General features: G+C 44.0%; 1 protein-coding gene across 2 annotated transcripts in view; it reads left to right on the top strand.

Annotated features, from left to right (window-relative positions):
- The window catches only part of LOC124132070 (lissencephaly-1 homolog A-like), a 63,519-nt gene that overhangs the window by 21,458 nt on the left and 23,033 nt on the right, over nt 1–19,028 (top strand). The window contains exons 1-2 of one of the 2 annotated variants that reach the window (XM_046495700.2): nt 15,380–15,438; nt 16,950–17,028. In XM_046495700.2, coding sequence (XP_046351656.1) covers nt 15,395–15,438; nt 16,950–17,028 — 123 coding nt within the window. In that variant the 5' untranslated portion in view covers nt 15,380–15,394. Of the gene's footprint in view, nt 1–15,379; nt 15,439–16,949; nt 17,029–19,028 lie in introns of those variants that run through there. The other variant, XM_046495701.2, reaches the window with a different exon arrangement.

The following is a 19,028-nucleotide window of genomic DNA, read 5'->3' as shown; positions in this document are numbered from 1 at the left end:
TGAGAACAGTCATTCTCGAAAACAAGACTGGTACATATTCATTTGAAAGTCTTTTTCCATTACCTGTCTTTGTGTACGCAAATATATTTTTTTCATCTTTTAAGCCCCTCAACTGTGTTTGTCTGTCAGGGATGAAATCGCAGATGTCTTTATCATCTAATCGACTATGTCATTGTCTTTGGTAGTCACCATCTTTGTGAAGCTTTACGAGATAAGAACAGTGATCTGATTGGATATCGCGTTTTCATTACAAGGGGCACAATTTGTGATCTATGTGAGGTTGCGCCATGATCAAGCCAAGAAAGTAAGGCTTGATATGGCAAGGGTAAAATGTAGACTTTGATATATGCCAGTGGACACACTTCAGCGTTAGAAATTGGCACTAGTCCTTGCCAAACTGCCCAATGGTTAAGGTATCATAAGGACTAGTGGAAATTTGTCATTTTTAAGGGTTTTGCTATATGTTATCATTATAAGGACTAGTAGACAAAAAGTGTTAGTTTCCACCGCTGCACTTACCATAAGAAGATGGCAGTGCAGCTACAATAATGTATATTCTTTATCTGTGTCCAATCTCAACGTTTGTGTGCACTGGACGTACATATGTGTATTGTGTAAAACCCTGCACTTATTTTTGAATAGAGACCTGCTGGTTAAGGTCTTGCATGTGATGTCATGCATGACACGTCCAAAGGATTCGAACAGGAAACTTCTGAAGGGCAAGATGACATTTCTTGCTCCGGTGCATTTAAATTCAAGTCAACCAGATTTTCAATGTGCTTATCTAGCTGATCGTGCTTAGGTTATTTGAATGTGAAAGATCCAATCATGTATTTGAAGAGTTTAGTTTCAAAGATGTCAGAAGTAGTTTATGTTTGTTCCACTGTCTTGGAATGCAACACGATACTGCCACCTCCATGACGGTCCTTACGATGCAAATGAAGAACTCTGCTGACGTAAGCAGACTGAGATCAGCACTGGTGGCAGCTAATCTGCCATTTGCCGTACAAGGCTTCATGTTTGCTAGTCACATTAGAGAGTGTGTTATCAGAACAGTATTGATCTGTAGGAGGAAGCTGTGTCACAGAGACCTCGATCACTCGCACTGATGCCATAGTCACGCCTAGCCAGGGATCTCTACCACTGATGCCATAGTCACGCCCAGCCAGGGATCTCTACCACTGCCATAGTCATACCTAGCCAGGGATCTCTACCACTGATGCCATAGTCACACCTAGCCAGGGATCTCTACCACTGATGCCCTAGTCACACCTAGCCAGAGATCTGTGCCACTCATGCAATAGTCATGCCTAGCCAAGATCTCTACCGCTGATGCCATAGTCACACCTAGCCAGGGATCTCTACCACTGATGCCATAGTCACACCTAGCCAGGGATCTCTACCACTGATGCCCAAGTCGCACCCAGTCAGGGATCTCTATCATGTGTCTATCACTGATGTCATAGTCACGCCCAGCTAGGGATCTCTACCACTGGTGTCAAAGTCACACCTAGCCAGGGATCTCTACCACTGATGCCCAAGTCGCACCCAGTCAGGGATCTCTATCATGTGTCTGTCACTGATGTCATAGTCACACCTAGCCAGGGATCTCTACCACTCATGCCATAGTCACACCTAGCCAGAAATCGCTACCACTAATGCCATAGTCACGCCTAGCAAGGATCTCTACCACTGACGCCATAGTCACACCTAGCCAGGGATCTCTGCCACTCATGCAATAGTCATGCCTAGCCAAGATCTCTACCACTGATGCCATAGTCACACCTAGCCAGGGATCTCTACCACTGATGCCATAGTCACACCTAGCCAGGGATCTCTACCACTGATGCCCAAGTCGCACCCAGTCAGGGATCTCTATCATGTGTCTATCACTGATGTCATAGTCACGCCCAGCTAGGGATCTCTACCACTGGTGTCAAAGTCACACCTAGCCAGGGATCTCTACCACTGATGCCCAAGTCGCACCCAGTCAGGGATCTCTATCATGTGTCTATCACTGATGTCATAGTCACACCTAGCCAGGGATCTCTACCACTCATGCCATAGTCACACCTAGCCAGAAATCGCTACCACTAATGCCATAGTCACGCCTAGCAAGGATCTCTACCACTGACGCCATAGTCACACCTAGCCAGGGATCTCTACCACTGATGCCCTAGTCACACCCAGCCAGGGATCTCTACCACTGACGCCCTAGTCACACCAAGCCAGGGATCTCTACCACTGATGTAATAGTCACACCCAGCAAAGATCTTTACCACTGATGCCATAGTCACGCCTAGCCAAGATCTCTACCACTGATGCCCTAGTCACACCTAGCCAGGGATCTCTACCACTGATGCCATAGTCACACCTAGCCAGGGATCTCTACCACTCATGCCATAGTCATACCTAGCCAAGATCTCTACCACTCATGCCATAGTCACGCCCAGCCAGGGATCTCTACCACTGATGTCATAGTCACGCCCAGCCAGGGATCTCTACCACTGATGTCATAGTCACGCCTAGCAAGGATCTCTACCACTGATGCCATAGTCACGCCCAGCCAGGGATCTCTACCACTGATGTCATAGTCACATCCAGCCAGGGATCTCTACCACTGATGCCATAGTCACGCCTAGCAAGGATCTCTACCACTGATACCATAGTCACACCTAGCCAGGGATCTCTACCACTCATGCCATAGTCACGCCCAGCCAGGGATCTCTACAACTGATGCCATAGTCACGCCTAGCAAGGATCTCTACCACTCATGCCATAGTCACGCCTAGCAAGGATCTCTACCACTGATGCCATAGTCACACCTAGCCAGGGATCTCTACCACTCATGCCATAGTCACGCCCAGCCAGGGATCTCTACCACTGATGCCATAGTCTCGCCTAGCCAAGATCTCTACCACTCATGCCATAGTCACGCCTAGCAAGGATCTCTACCACTGATGCCATAGTCACGCCTAGCCAAGATCCTTACCACTCATGCCATAGTCACGCCTAGCCAGGGATCTCTACCACTCATGCCATAGTCACACCCAGCCAGGGATCTCAGTTTGCTTGCCTAAGAATAACCGTAGGGGCAATGTTGACCACGGAGTCGGATGCTGTCAGACAAGGTACGGAGTTCTGGAGACTGAGCAGGACCTCCCACATCTGTCTGTTAGGATGTAGATGGAGGTTAATAATTGATGCTGCTGAACGCCAATCTGATTCTGGGACACTGATTGTGACCATCCAGCTGGTGTGTGTTGACGCAGATGTGGCGGAGTCTCACCGGCTTGGTAGAATGATCGCTGGGTCTGTCAGGAAGTTTGCGAAGAATCACCTTTGTGGTGACTTTGTCCGACATTGATCAAACACTGTTCATCATACCTACAAGATCCATTCTCTCCCGGGTTAGATGCCATCCTGACACAGGGCATTGATCGGTTGTAGCTATCTCGGGAAGCAATGATGGAGGCATGTTACCTGTGCAGAAATAGGACTGATGCCTTGACATTGACAGCTGTAAGATACTTTGTCCAATCTGTCAGATCTGGAGCGTTACTAGCTATGATCTTTGTGGCAGGCATTGTGGGTGTTACAGTAGACATAGTGGGTGTCATACAGCAGGCAGTGGGTGTCATACAGCAGACACAGTGGGTGTCATACAGCAGACAGTGGGTGTCATACAGCAGGCAGTGGGTGTCATACAGCAGGCAGTGGGTGTCATACAGCAGACATAGTGGGTGTCATACAGCAGACAGTTGGTGTCAAACAGCAGGCAGTGGGTGTCATACAGCAGACAGTGGGTGTCATACAGCAGACAGTGGGTGTCATACAGCACACAGTGGGTGTCATACAGCAGACATGGTGGGTGTCATACAGCAGACACAGTCGGTGTCATACAGCAGACATGGTGGGTGTCATACAGCACACTGGGTGTCATACAGCAGACAGTGGGTGTCATACAGCAGACAGTGGGTGTCATACAGCAGACACAGTGGTTGTCATACAGCAGACAGTGGGTGTCATACAGCAGACAGTGGGTGTCATACAGCAGACATGGTGGGTGTCATACAGCAGACATAATGGGTGTCATACAGCAGACATGGTGGGTTTCATACAGCAGACATAGTGGGTGTCATACAGCACACAGTGGGTGTCATACAGCAGAGACAGTGGGTGTCATACAGCAGGCATAGTGGCTGTCATACAGCAGACAGTGGGTGTCATACAGCAGACAGTGGGTGTCATACAGCAGACATAGTGGGTGTCATACAGCAGACATAGTGGGTGTCATACAGCAGACATAATGGGTGTCATTCAGCAGACATGGTGGGTGTCATACAGCAGACATGGTGGGTGTCATACAGCAGACATAGTGGGTGTCATACAGCACACAGTGGGTGTCATACAGCAGACACAGTGGGTTTCATACAGCAGGCATAGTGGCTGTCATACAGCAGACAGTGGGTGTCATACAGCAGACATAGTGGGTGTCATACAGCAGACAGTGGGTCTCACACAGCACACAGTGGGTGTCATACAGCAGACATAGTGGGTGTCATACAGCAGACATAGTGGGTGTCATACAGCAGACATAGTGGGTGTCATACAGCAGACAGTGGGTCTCACACAGCAGACAGTGGGTGTCATACAGCAGACATAGTGGGTGTCATACAGCAGACAGTGGGGGTCATACAGCAGATAGTGGGTGTCATACAGCAGACATAATTGGTGTCATACAGCGGACACAGTGGGTGTCATACAGCAGACACAGTGGGTGTCATACAGCAGACACAGTGGGTGTCATACAGCAGACACGGTTGGTGTCATACAGCAGACAGTGGGTGTCATACAGCAGACAGTGGGTGTCATACAGCACACAGTGGGTGTCATACAGCAGACATGGTGGGTGTCATACAGCAGACACAGTCGGTGTCATACAGCAGACATGGTGGGTGTCATACAGCACACTGGGTGTCATACAGCAGACAGTGGGTGTCATACAGCAGACAGTGGGTGTCATACAGCAGACACAGTGGTTGTCATACAGCAGACAGTGGGTGTCATACAGCAGACACGGTTGGTGTCATACAGCAGACATGGTGGGTGTCATGCAGCAGACATAATGAGTTTCTTATGGCAATAATAGTGTCTTCAAATATTCAACTTCAAATTAGGCCGAAAAATGTATGAAAAAAACACCTGCTTTATGTTGCGTGCTTTAGCATTGCACATGTTGCAAACATGAGAAACTATGTCTCGACATCCCATTGACAACAGTCATTCAGGAGGCATTTGGTTCTTCTCAAGTTTTGCAAAATTTCCTTGTGACATGAATCTTTACACCTTATTACATACAGTATGGACCCGTAAAGAACAGGTCTTCAGCAACCACTGCTTGCCGGAAAAGGCGAATATGCTTGCCGTAAGAGGCGGCAAAAGGGGTCGGGTGGTCAGGCTCGCTGACTTGGTTGATGCATGTCATCATATCCAAATTGCGTGGATCGATGCTCATGAAGTCAATCACTGAATTGTCTGGTTCAGATTTGATTATTTACAGGCCACAGTCATATAGCAGGAATATTGTGGGTGCGGTGCTTAACAAACAAAACACAGTATGGGTCTATCTGAACAAATTTGTTTCACACCCAGAGTTGTTACAGTGTTGGTGCCCTCTCTACCCCTAGTGGAGACACTTAACGCTTGAGGGCGTGTTCCAGTAGATACCTGGGAGAAATAAGCCAGCAAACAGGCTCAGCTGACCATTACAATGTGTGTTCACTCAATCTATCCCACCTTTCCCCCATTGCAGCCCTATCATCTGCTAGATAATTGGAAAGGCCATCAGTCTGTCCCAGCGGACATTGATACTGGCTGGGTTACTCGGCAGAAGGGTTCCAGGAGTGTGTAGAGACTAGAATTAGTTCGGATCAATAATGGGTATTCCTGGTCCTGTTCCTGAACACGTCCTGGCACCTTAAACATTCATGAGCTTACAGGCAGCATCGGCACTCTGTCTAGGAATTGAGCGTCAGCTCCAGTACATGAAGGCTTTGAGTAGGAATGGGCCGAGTAATTAGCATCTTCTAGTGATTTTCTGTGGTTATTTGAAGGGTTGATTACTTGCTTCACTGTGAAGTTTCAGTGGTGTGAGAGACCGCTGGGTAGCACCCCTGCACATGCTGTAGATTGTAATCACACTCTTCCTGTTCGCTTCCCTTCAGGGTATCTAACCCATGGGGATTCTGGGTAAGAATACGTCCCCAGCAACCTGTGCTGATTGTAGGAAGTGGCCAAATGGACCGGGTGGTCAGACGTGATGGCTTGATTGAGTGCGTCTCATCATACCCCGACAGCGTGGATTGTTGCTCACGCTATTATCCCTAGATTGGCTGTCATTGTATCCTGATTGCGTCGATCGATGCTCATGTTGTCAATCACTGGATTGTCTGGTCCAGACTTGATTATTTACAGACCACCGTCATATAGCTGGATTATTGCTGATTGTTGCGTTAAAAAACAAACAAACAAACATTAACACAATGACATAGGGATATGATATTATTGAGGAGGATGTTGTACATATGAATACTTGACGACTTGCTGTATGTTATGGTCAATATTTCCCCCCCAGCCTTGCTTCATACAGTGAAGTTATCCCCTGGAGATTCAGGGTTAGACCAAGGGTCCATGTTCCCTAGGCATAGTTCAAAATATCAGTCACTGGTTTCTCTGATCCAGACTTGATAATTTGCAAGCCACTGTCATATAGCTGGATGATTGCTGAGTGTGGTGTTATACAACAAATTATGTAGTGTCATTAGACAATGGGATGAGAATGGCGGACACAGGTTGTTGTTGTAGTTTCCACTTCCTCAGTTGCCAGTAAGCAGATGGCAGATGAAGCTACACTTGAGAGACACTGCACAGTTTCCGCCAGACAGGAAAGTAGCTGGTCAACTGAACCAGTGTGGCAAACATGCATTAGTGTGACACCTTATGTTGTCGATTCCACCATTATTGGCAATCAGATCAAACAGATAATAGCATCTCTTCTGACATAGATGAGGGGAAAATAGACATGAAAATTCATTATCTGATAGTTTGCTGTAACATAACTAAGTGGAGTCTAACAACAAACTCAGTTAATGTTTTTTCTGGTTAATTTTATCTATAAATAGAAACAAGTGCTGGTGCACAAAGTGATGTTGTGTCAGTCTCAAGGCGGGGATGGGGGAGAGAGGCTATTTGTGTAACCGATTACGTCACTGTGCTGTGTGATAGAGTACTATATTCCCACTGGCTGGCTGGACCCTGCAAGGTGCTGTGTGATATACTACTGTATTCCACTGGCTGCCTGGACCCTGCAAGGTGCTGTTTGATATAGTACTGTATTCCACTGGCTGGCTGGACCCTGCAAGGTGCTGTGTGATATAGTACTGTATTCCACTGGCTGGCTGGACCCTGCAAGGTGCTGTGTGATATAGTACTGTATTCCACTGGCTGGCTGGACCCTGCAAGGTGCTGTGTGATATAGTACTGTATTCCACTGGCTGGCTGGACCCTGCAAGGTGCTGTGTGATATACTACTGTATTCCACTGGCTGGCTGGACCCTGCAAGGTGCTGTGTGATATAGTACTGTATTCCACTGGCTGGCTGGACCCTGCAAGGTGCTGTGTGATATAGTACTGTATTCCACTGGCTGGCTGGACCCTGCAAGGTGCTGTGTGATATACTACTGTATTCCACTGGCTGGCTGGACCCTGCAAGGTGCTGTGTGATATAGTACTGTATTCCACTGGCTGCCTGGACCCTGCAAGGTGCTGTGTGATATAGTACTGTATTCCACTGGCTGCCTGGACCCTGCAAGGTGCTGTGTGATATAGTACTGTATTCCACTGGCTGCCTGGACCCTGCAAGGTGCTGTGTGATATAGTACTGTATTCCACTGGTTGGACCCTGTGTTGAGTCATACAGTGTCGACCATGTGCCGCCCACGCCCACACACACCTCAGGAAACTGCCAGATGGCTGTAGCAGCTAGAAGGATGGAGATAAAAGAAGCTTGTCATATATCAGACTTGTTAACCTGACTAATTGTTGTGTACCTGAGATGTTGGTGGTAAGGGAAGGAGAACAAACAGGTGTCACTATGTAGTATAGTGTTGATGTGATCTACTGGCCTTGTTACTCAGGCTCAGTCCAGCCAGCTGGGGTTCGTGCAGATCAAGGTAGCCTCACTCCAGGGTCTTTCATTATACATCACACATTCAGACACTCAAAGCTTTGAAATTTATTTGTATTTTCACAAGTCTGCTGCAGTGTTGCCTCAACATGAATGTGGTGGTAGTTGACAAGGAGAGGTCACTAGTTCTTCATGCATTTTAATAGTCTCCAACTAGTGGACTTGTGTTAATTTTGAACACTGTTTAGTGATGTAAACAGTGATCATCTGGGTTTGTTACTATGGGGACACATGTCCATCTGGCTGCATGGCCATTGTGAGAATAATTGAAAAGTCATCAATGATAAGAAACATCTCGGTAACCATGGTGACTAGATCTGCTATATTTTCCTACTGTTCAATACCACTTCATGTTGTGTGTCTGCATGTTTGGTTCTACTACTTATTGTCAATGAGCAGTTACTTTCAAATCAATCATGACAGATTGTACACCAGCAGTGATATTCAGTATTTACTGCATGCCCCGGGGGGCACGGATGGCCTTGTTATCTAAGGCGCCGCGATTCGCTGTGCAGAGTTGCGCCCCTTGGGCACGCTAGAAACCTATGATTGTGGGTTCAAATCCCGGTTCGCCCCGATTATGTTTCTAGGTTTGTCAGCACCATACCCATGCTCGTGGGTTTCACCGAAGTGGTAAACATCTGAGACCAGCATCACTTGGTGCTTTCCTCCCACATTAAGCTGACACGCCGCGATATAACTGGAATACTGTTAAAAGCGGCTTTAAACCCCACTCACTCACTCACTCACTCACTCACTCACTCACTCACTACATGCCCCATTTGAAGATGGGGAGTAGATGGTGCAGTAGCCCATCCTGGAACACAGTGAGGTTGTAGTCAATGATTGATCCATTCCCTGTCACAATATTGTCCATGATGTGTGTCCTTAATGCTTTGTTGGGACACTGGTCATTTGATATACAAGGTGGCCTGGTGCAAGGTTGTATATATTTATTTATTCATGATAGAGCATGAATGAGCTCTAGTTTAACAGTCAATTAGTCTGATTATGTCCATTACTGAAAAAGATTGTTTGACTTTTTGTTGTATTTAATCATGATAGGGAGGTGGGGTAGCCTAATGGTTAAAGCATTCCCTCGTCACGTCCTTACCCACCCATGTATACAGACAGACATACGTCCATACATACATCAGCATTAGAAATTGGCACTAGTCCTGTAGGCCTTGCCAAACTGCCCAATGGTTAAGTTATCATAAGGACTAGCAGAAATTTGACATTTTTAAGGGGTTTGCTATATATTATCATTTATAAGGAATGTGGACTAAAAATGTTAATTTCTACTGCTCATACGTACGTACGTACGTACATACATACATACATACATACATACATACATACATACATACATACATACATACATACATACATACATACATACATACATACATACATACATACATACATACATACATGATTGATTGGAACGAACCAGTAATAACAGTAATAACCAGTGATCGATGGTCCGATCTGAACATATTTGCATCCCCAGCTGTTGTTGGTATGTGGTGGTCCAGTTCGGACCATCTGCTGCCCGGGAGTACCCACCATGTGTTTATCAAGGCACATCACACAGATGCTGCCATTCTGGTTGGGACCATGTGTTCAAGCACATGCTCAACGGGAAGTGTTCGAAATATGTTCTTTGATGCCGAGGTAATTTTTGGATAACAAGCCGTGTGTTGTACTTTTTAATGACATGATATTCACCAGCCTTTTCTGTGCCCTATCAGCCAACTAGGGGTGACTATTGAAGCATTTTTGACTATTGCGATACTATTGCGATAGTTAAAACAACTTTTGCGATACTATTGCGATAGTGGCCCTACTATTGCGATACTATTGGATAGTTTTCACTTGCAATTATAGCAGACTTTAGCAGCATATATTTCAGCATTTTGACTGACACCATCAAAATAATTATAACTTTCTGATACTATTTGTAAAGAAAACAAGATATGAGAAGAAAACAAGTTCAAATTGACCTCTCAAAAACATTTTAATACAAAATTTCACTTCATGTAACTGGTAAAGTCTTAGGTTACTGCAGTGTTTTAGCACCAATGTGAATGAATGTGATTTAATGACTAGTAGTTGACTATACAAACTGTCAAACTCTTTAATTGTCACATTGGTATTCACTGAATGACTAAATGCGATTTAACATATCAATTAGGAAACAAAGTTGACAAAAACTGACATGTGGCATCCGCCATCTTGTCAATGTTGCCTAGCGACTAGTAGCTAAGGGACGTAAGTCTAAATCAAGCAGACAAAGTAGTGCAATCCAAACGAAAGCACGACAGAGGTTAGATGTTCATAGGAGTTGTTTCTATGTTTTTTTAAGAAAGTAAATGTACCAAACAAATTAACTATCGAAACTATCGATAGTTAGACAAACTATCGCCAATAGTATCGATTGTTTCAAGTTGTAATCGATAGTGTACTATCGTGAGACAAGCAATCGCAATCAATCGATAGTTCGATGTATCGTTACACCACTACAGCCAACACCTTTAAATTCACAGTTGTCAATATGCTGAATTGCTATTTATTGCTTCACTTCTTTGCAGTACCATACAATACATTGTTACAGGGGCAATCAAAGCCTGTGCAGAGTTGTGTCCCTTCTGTGCCAGCATCTGCTGATCATGGATTTGACTGCCAGAATAACCCTATGACTAGACAATGCCTTTTAGAAAGAGGTCAAATGTAACACGTTACATAGGAAAATACGCTTCGTACAAAAGTACAAATTCTAGTTCCCATCCGCAATTCAAACCATGAAAAACCCTGAATAGTAGTCTTGCTTTGTCAATGCTTGATTTCTTGTGTATGATCTTATCTGTAGATGTGGGCACTGACTGGGGTAGGGTTCCCCACTGACCGGGGTAGGGTTTCCCACTGACCGGGGTAGGGTTCCACACTGACCAGGGTACAGTTCACACTGACCTCTGGTTGAGAGATCAGGAAGTGGAAGCCAAGCGCTGTGATGTACTGCACCAGTGTTGGTTCCCAGCTCATGTTACTGTTTGTGGAAGAACTCATGTTGATGTTATTTAGTCACGGCATTTGCTCTTATGGAAATAAATTATCCACTTGGCATGCTTGGTGGAACAATTATTTTCCTGAACATTCTGGAAGCGAAATCTCAAGAACACATTTCCAGTGCATTCACTTTTTTTGATGAATTACACTTTTTAATGGCATTGCTGTTTTGAAATTGCTTTAAGAAATAACCAAGTATTATGTGTTAGTTTAAACTTTTCTTCTGATTGTCACTTTCTGTTTCTGTATGATATTATTTGGATGTTTGTACAAAAATATATATGTTTTTGGAGACACCTTAAGGTTTTCACTAAGGTAAGGAGTTGGTCATTCGGACAATGGCCAAGGGCCCCGTTCCACAAAGCAATTGTAGTACTACGACAGTCATAAGTCTATGTTAAAGTATGGGAGTTACTACCACCTCAGCGCTATGATCGCTTTGTGGAACAGCCCTCTGGGACTCGAGCTGCAATAGGCCCCAACACTCCTCTGGTGCTTGTCCTAATGGGCAACTAATGGGATCTAGTGGTCAGGCTCACCTACTTGCTTGATAGCTGGTTTGCCTGGTCCAGTCTGGGTTATTTACAGACTGCAGTGATTATGGATTACACGATGGACTGTTTAACATTAATATGGAACTAGGTGGTTACAATGTGTGATTGTGTGTCATGATACCCTGACACTAAGAAGATGCTCATGATGTCAGCCACTGGTTTGTCTAAACCAATTTTAATTACTCAAAATGGTATAATTCTGTACTGTTCCTGATTGCAGTGTATAACATTCTCGTGTTCCCTGATAAATGCTACATTGTTGGTTCATGCCCTAGCACTCTGTCACAGCATTACAACATACTGACAGTGAATAGCTGGAATATTGCTGAATGTGTGTCGTTAAACAACAAACAAAGACATCGAACAGCAGCAGTTTAGTGTGTCTTTTTGTTAATTAATAAGTGCTGTAAATAAACAAGTTTTCATTCACCTGATGAAGTAGTACCAAACACTGAAACATTGCGTTCCTTTTATATTATACAACTTATATGTATGAAATAACATTCTGTTTATTTTCATCCATTTACGAGTGACAGAAATGCTGTGGAGTTCTAACTGAACAAGCCGTCGGGCTGAGATCATAAGCAACACATGTTGTTTGAAGTGTACTGATTTATGGAATGGGTGAAAGTGGAGTTATTCATGTCTGTCAGCTGATAGCTGCAGTCAGATGACACGGTCCAGCATCCCTCACCTGGCTGCTTTATGACTATCTTATGTAAATATGAGATGTCAGTCGTCTTATCAGCCACCGGATCACTCACATGACCGGCTGGTGACAGACGACCCTCAGGAATGTCGGCCATGTCTGGAAATTATACAATCATGTGAGAAATATAGTTAGCAGACAACTGCTAAACTTGTTAAGTTCCTGACATGGTAAATGCTGAATGTCGCACTTATTGAAACTTGTTGAAAAGATGTTTAAGAGAAACTTTTTACAATAGCGATCCCTAACTTTTAATTCATGTTTTGTTGGTGAAACTATTTTACTATATGTCAGCATCCTCAATGCCCAGTTGTGTTTGTCTGTGTTGGTAGTATTGTTATTATAGACAGCTGAATAGATGAACAGTCTATGAAATCTTTTATTACACAAATGCATTTCTCTCCAAATATTTAAAAAGAAAATTTTCATGATGTTGATTTATGGAACTGGCTAGACTTGCTTTTGTTTGTTTGTTGTTTAACGCCGCACTCAGCAATATTCCAACTATATGACAGCAGTCTGTAAGTAATCGAGTCTGGACCAGACAATCCAGTGATTGACAACATGAGCATCGATCCACGCAATTGGGATTGATGACATGCATCAACAAAGTCAGTGAGCCGGATAACCCGATCCTGTTAATCGCCCCTTACGACAAGCAAAGTTGCCTTTTACGGCATGCATGGGTTGCTGAACACCTAGTCTACCCCGGATCTTCATGGGCCACTTGCTTTTATATTAGTCCACATTGGTTTTGTTTACATATCTTCTACAGTCATGGTGCAGTACTAATGGCTGTCTAGGTAGAGCTGTAAGACAACGATATGCTTTGGGCAAATGGCATTTCGATAGTTTTATGGTTTTCACCTTTGATGGATATTCTTCCGTGACAAATTTAAAACAATTAGAACATTAGATGACAATGACTCCGTGTCCTAGGAAATAAGGGGGCACGGGTGGCCCAGTTATCTAAGGCACCACGAATTGCTGTGCGTCCCTTGGGCACGCCAGAAACCTATGATTGTGGGTTCGAATCCTGGTTCACCCCGATTATCTTTCTAGGTTTGTCAGCACCATACCCGTGTTCGTGGGTTTCACCAAAGCGGTGAATGTCTGAGACCTGCATCACTTCGGGCTTTCCTCCCACATTAAGCTGACACGCCGTGATATAACTGGAATACTGTTAAAAGCGGCATTAAACCCAACTCACTCGCTCACTCACCTAGGAAATGAACCGATCTAAACCCTGCTGCTGTGAATTGACCTTACTTCAGGTACAGCTACAGAGGGTGACTTGCAGATTGTGGGGAGTACAAGATGTAGAAGTGACAACGAGACCCAAATACTGCTGACCGGGAACAATAGGGAGGTAGACTTGGGATTTAGGTGTTCTTTGTCCACTGTGGACATCACAGTGCCGTGTTGGTCGTTGTCATTAGTGAGGGATAGGGGACTAATCCTTGATGTTGCCTGTACGCTCTGTGGTCAGTTGCTTCCTTCAGATGTTGTAGAACGAGGACACAGAGGGTTTAGGCCAAAGTAAATTAAGTCACAGTCCTCTGTCCCATTAATCTCCACGTTAAAACATTCTTTGACCACTGTGGGGATTCTGGATCAGAATAGATGCCTAGCAACCTATGCAGGTCGTCATGGGTCACTGGTCAGACTCCGTGGTTGATTGTGTGTCATCTAACCCTGCAGGCGTGTCATTGCTAATAACATCGATCACCGGATTGTTTAGTCTAGACTTGATGCACTATAGACCACTGATTCCTGGAATGTTACTAATGCAACTAAAGACAACCAACAAACTTTCCTTAATGTTGGATGACATTACACAGCGATAAAAACTAACAGTTTTAGTCCTTATAATGATAATATATAGCAAAACCCTTTAAAGGGGCAAATTTCTACAAGTCCTAAAATATGATACCTTATCTATTGGGCAGTTTGGCAAGGACTATAGGACCAGTGCCAATTTCTAATGCAGCATTACATGCATTCATAATGATTATTAACACTTTAACATCAAACATCATTTCTCTAAATGAGCGACACCTTTTAGTAACCTCTGCATTAACTGAAAATTTACTCCACTGTATAATCATAAATTTGAAATATCAGATGATTCTTTTTACATTCAAGTATATGCAACACCCAAACACCAATACATTAGTAATGCGTTTCCATTGGATAATCTCACAAAACAACTATGAACTCAAGCATGTGTATGCCATCAGATTCAGTAAATTAGCTTCCTGTTTAAGTGAACATAAGTAGAGACTAGAGACTTGATGAGCTCCCCTCTCAATACTCCCCACCTCCTCTCTCTCTCTCTCTCTCTCTCTCTCTCTCTCTCTCTCTCTCTCTCTCTCTCTCTCTCTACATCTTTCCTTCCCTCTCTCTTTCTCTCTCTCTCCACATCCCTCTCTCTTCTCTCTCCCTCTCCCTCCCTCTCCCTCTCCCTTCCTCTCCCTCCCTCTCCCTCTCCCTCCCTCTCCCTCCCTCTCCCTCTCCCTGCCCCTCCCTCTCCCTGCCTCTCCCTCCCCCTCTCCCTCCCTTTCCCTGCCTCTCCCTGCCTCTCCCTGCTTCTCCCTCCCCCTCTCCCTCCCCCTCAATACTGCACTGTGTCAACCCAAGCAGGTCTGAATGCCCAACTTAGATCCCCTGACACACATTGCACACAAGGCAGTCACTCTCCTCTGCTTGCTACCTGTATTTCTAGTTTCAGCAGGTAAAAAAGTTACCCCAATTTCAAACTTTAAATCCATTGGCGTAAGTTCATTCTCTGCATGAGGAGGACATTCCTGCTTTATGGTGGCCAGATCATGCCTGGAAGTACCTGTGGAATGTTGCAGGTATTTACAGGGGAAAGTTACAAACATAACCTGTACCAGGTGACAATTGTCAACATGTGTTGCTTGATTCCCTCAGTGAATTGATCATGTCAGGGGATTCAGCTGCTGGTCCAACGGCCCATGGCCTGTGGAAATGTGGAAGGGCTAGTTCAAAAGAAAAGACACCCCCCCCCCCCCCCATAAACGGAAGTGATAATTTTTAGTTGTATCTACTCCTGACTTCACCTCCCTTTGATTTGATAAGAGATGTTTATGAAATAATACTATTTCTGTTGGGGTGACTTAAAGCTTTTTTTTGGATTGAGAAGGCGACTTGGCCCTGGTGCCTTGTCAGATTGCTGAAGGGAAGGTTAGGTTTTCACTGGAGCTACCCTGGTGCCAGTCACACAATTATTCTTTAATCTCCCCCTGCATGTTTTCAGACACAGGAGGAGAGTGTTGGTAGGCTTCTTGTAAATTATTTCTTTAATGTTGAGAATTTGAAAAATGTCGAAATGCTGATTAGATGATGGTTCAGTTTCAATATGAATTCACATGACTGATAATGTCTGAGTATTGTGGGAATTTGAGTCTATTCAGCTTCAGAGGCGTGGAGAGCATGTTGAAACATGATTCTATATAGAAAATGTCCATGTACAGTTATCACAATTAGTCCTGTGTGGGAATTAGGTCACAGTGACCTTTGTGAATCAGGACTACAACATTACGTCATTGTAACGTGTACTTGGCATCCACTGTTTGAACAATGTACAGGAACATACTTGAAGAATATTGATTATGAATTTGTTATACCCTGTTATACAGTTCACTCAGCAATGTATTCCTGCAAGGATTTAGGGGGATTTTATACCAAAGTTCTCCCTGCAGAATATGCCTATATAAATATTCAGAATTGATTTTGCTTACAGTTGTGTCTGAATGCTCAACAATTCAATTGCCATATGTTTGGAGGAAATATTCTCTTCAACCTACCATCCCCTTTTTTGAAAATTAATCTAACCTATTGTGAAAATAAGACTCATGCCACAGCAGGTCTTCCAGCTTACTAAGACTTGGGAGGGCATGGGTGGCCCAGTCGTCAAGGTGCCTCAATTCACCGTGCAGAGTTGCCTCCCTTGGGCATGTTGGGCCCGCCAGAAACCTGTGATTCTGTGTTCAAATGCTGGTTCACCCCAATTATGTTTCTTGGTTCGTCAGCACCATAGCCGTGCACGTGGGTTTCATCAAATTGTAGACATCTTAGACCTGCATCATTTCGGGCTTTCCTCCCATGGTGTAAGCAGAATACTCTGCACGCTCATATTAACTTCGAAAACCTGCTTATGGGGAATTTGACAAACATGGGAATATTCTGTTGATCATTTTTTGCAGATTAGTAGAAATAAAATAAAATTTCTGACCCTGATGCAGAAAGCCAGTGTCAACTTGGAGCTGCTGTTAAAGCTGACGGGGCCTGTGTTGCCTCTCTGTTTATTTGGAAAATTATTGACATTGACTTTGTTTATTTCCAGGAACAAGGCTATTGCCGACTACCTCAGTTCCAATGGCTACATGAATGCTCTCGGGGAATTCCAGAAAGAGACCTCAATGGTAATGTATAAAGCCGGACAGATGTCGCTAGAGAAAACAAGGCCATGTTATCATTGATCCTCCGTGTCGTTACCACAAGTAAAATAGTCCTGATTACCACTAAGCCAGAATAATTCTCTCCCTGGAATGCCCACGAGGATTAATTTTTCCGTGAAAAGGGTCGTGTTTGTGTATGTTAGAGAGGGAATGTTTGAGCAGGGTAATTCTGCTCGCATTCAGAGTAAGCCTTGTTTACTTTGCTGAAAATTCTTGACATTTGTTGTGGAGTACAAAATGACACAAGTCCTCCCATGTTGTGACTTCCCGTAGTATTGGTCTGTGTTAGAGGCCTGTAATCCACCTTGGGTAAATACCTCTGTTACCTGTCCAGCCTACGATAGCCCCGGCGCTTTATTGACCCACAGTCGCAGAACTAAAACATGATCACAACAGTCACCTGTCAAAACACTGCACAACATTACATACACATCACAACAGTCACCTGTCAATACACTGCACAACAGTACATACATATCACAACAGTCACCTGTCAAAACACTGCACAACATTACATACACATCACAACAGTCACCTGTCAATACACTGCACAACAGTACATACATATCACAACAGTCACCTGTCAATACACTACACAACAGTACATACATATCACAACAGTCACCTGTCAATACACTACACAACCCTACATACATATCACAACAGTCACCTGTCAATACCCTACACAACAATACATACATATCACAACAGTCACCTGTCAATACACTACACAACAGTACATACACATCACAACAGTCACCTGTCAATACACTGCACAACAGTACATACATATCACAACAGTCACCTGTCAATACCCTACACAACAGTACATACATATCACAACAGTCACCTGTCAAAACACTGCACAACAGTACATACACATCACAACAGTCACCTGTCAATACACTGCACAACAGTACATACATATCACAACAGTCACCTGTCAATACACTGCACAACAGTACATACATATCACAACAGTCACCTGTCAATACACTGCACAACAGTACATACATATCACAACAGTCACCTGTCAAAACACTGCACAACATTACATACACATCACAACAGTCACCTGTCAATACACTGCACAACAGTACATACATATCACAACAGTCACCTGTCAATACACTGCACAACAGTACATACATATCACAACAGTCACCTGTCAAAACACTGCACAACATTACATACACATCACAACAGTCACCTGTCAATACACTGCACAACAGTACATACATATCACAACAGTCACCTGTCAATACACTGCACAACAGTACATACATATCACAACAGTCACCTGTCAATACACTGCACAACAGTACATACATATCACAACAGTCACCTGTCAATACACTGCACAACAGTACATACATATCACAACAGTCACCTGTCAATACACTGCACAACAGTACATACATATCACAACAGTCACCTGTCAATACACTGCACAACATTACATACACATCACAACAGTCACCTGTCAATACACTGCACAACAGTACATACATATCACAACAGTCACCTGTCAATACACTGCACAACAGTACATACATATCACAACAGTCACCTGTCAATACACTGCACAACAGTACATACATATCACAACAGTCACCTGTCAAAACACTGCACAACATTACATACACATCACAACAGTCACCTGTCAATACACTGCACAACAGTACATACATATCACAACAGTCACCTGTCAATACACTGCACAACAGTACATACATATCACAACAGTCACCTGTCAATACACTGCACAACAGTACATACATATCACAACAGTCACCTGTCAATACACTGCACAACAGTACATACATATCACAACAGTCACCTGTCAATACACTGCACAACAGTACATACATATCACAACAGTCACCTGTCAAAACACTGCACAACATTACATACACATCACAACAGTCACCTGTCAATACACTGCACAACAGTACATACATATC

This window comes from Haliotis rufescens, unplaced genomic scaffold, assembly GCF_023055435.1.
Source record: "Haliotis rufescens isolate VD_foot unplaced genomic scaffold, xgHalRufe1.0.p SCAF_15, whole genome shotgun sequence".
Classification (NCBI taxonomy): Eukaryota; Metazoa; Mollusca; class Gastropoda; order Lepetellida; family Haliotidae; genus Haliotis; species Haliotis rufescens.
Note: the sequence above shows the minus strand (reverse complement) of the source record. Positions and strands in the feature narration are given on the sequence as shown.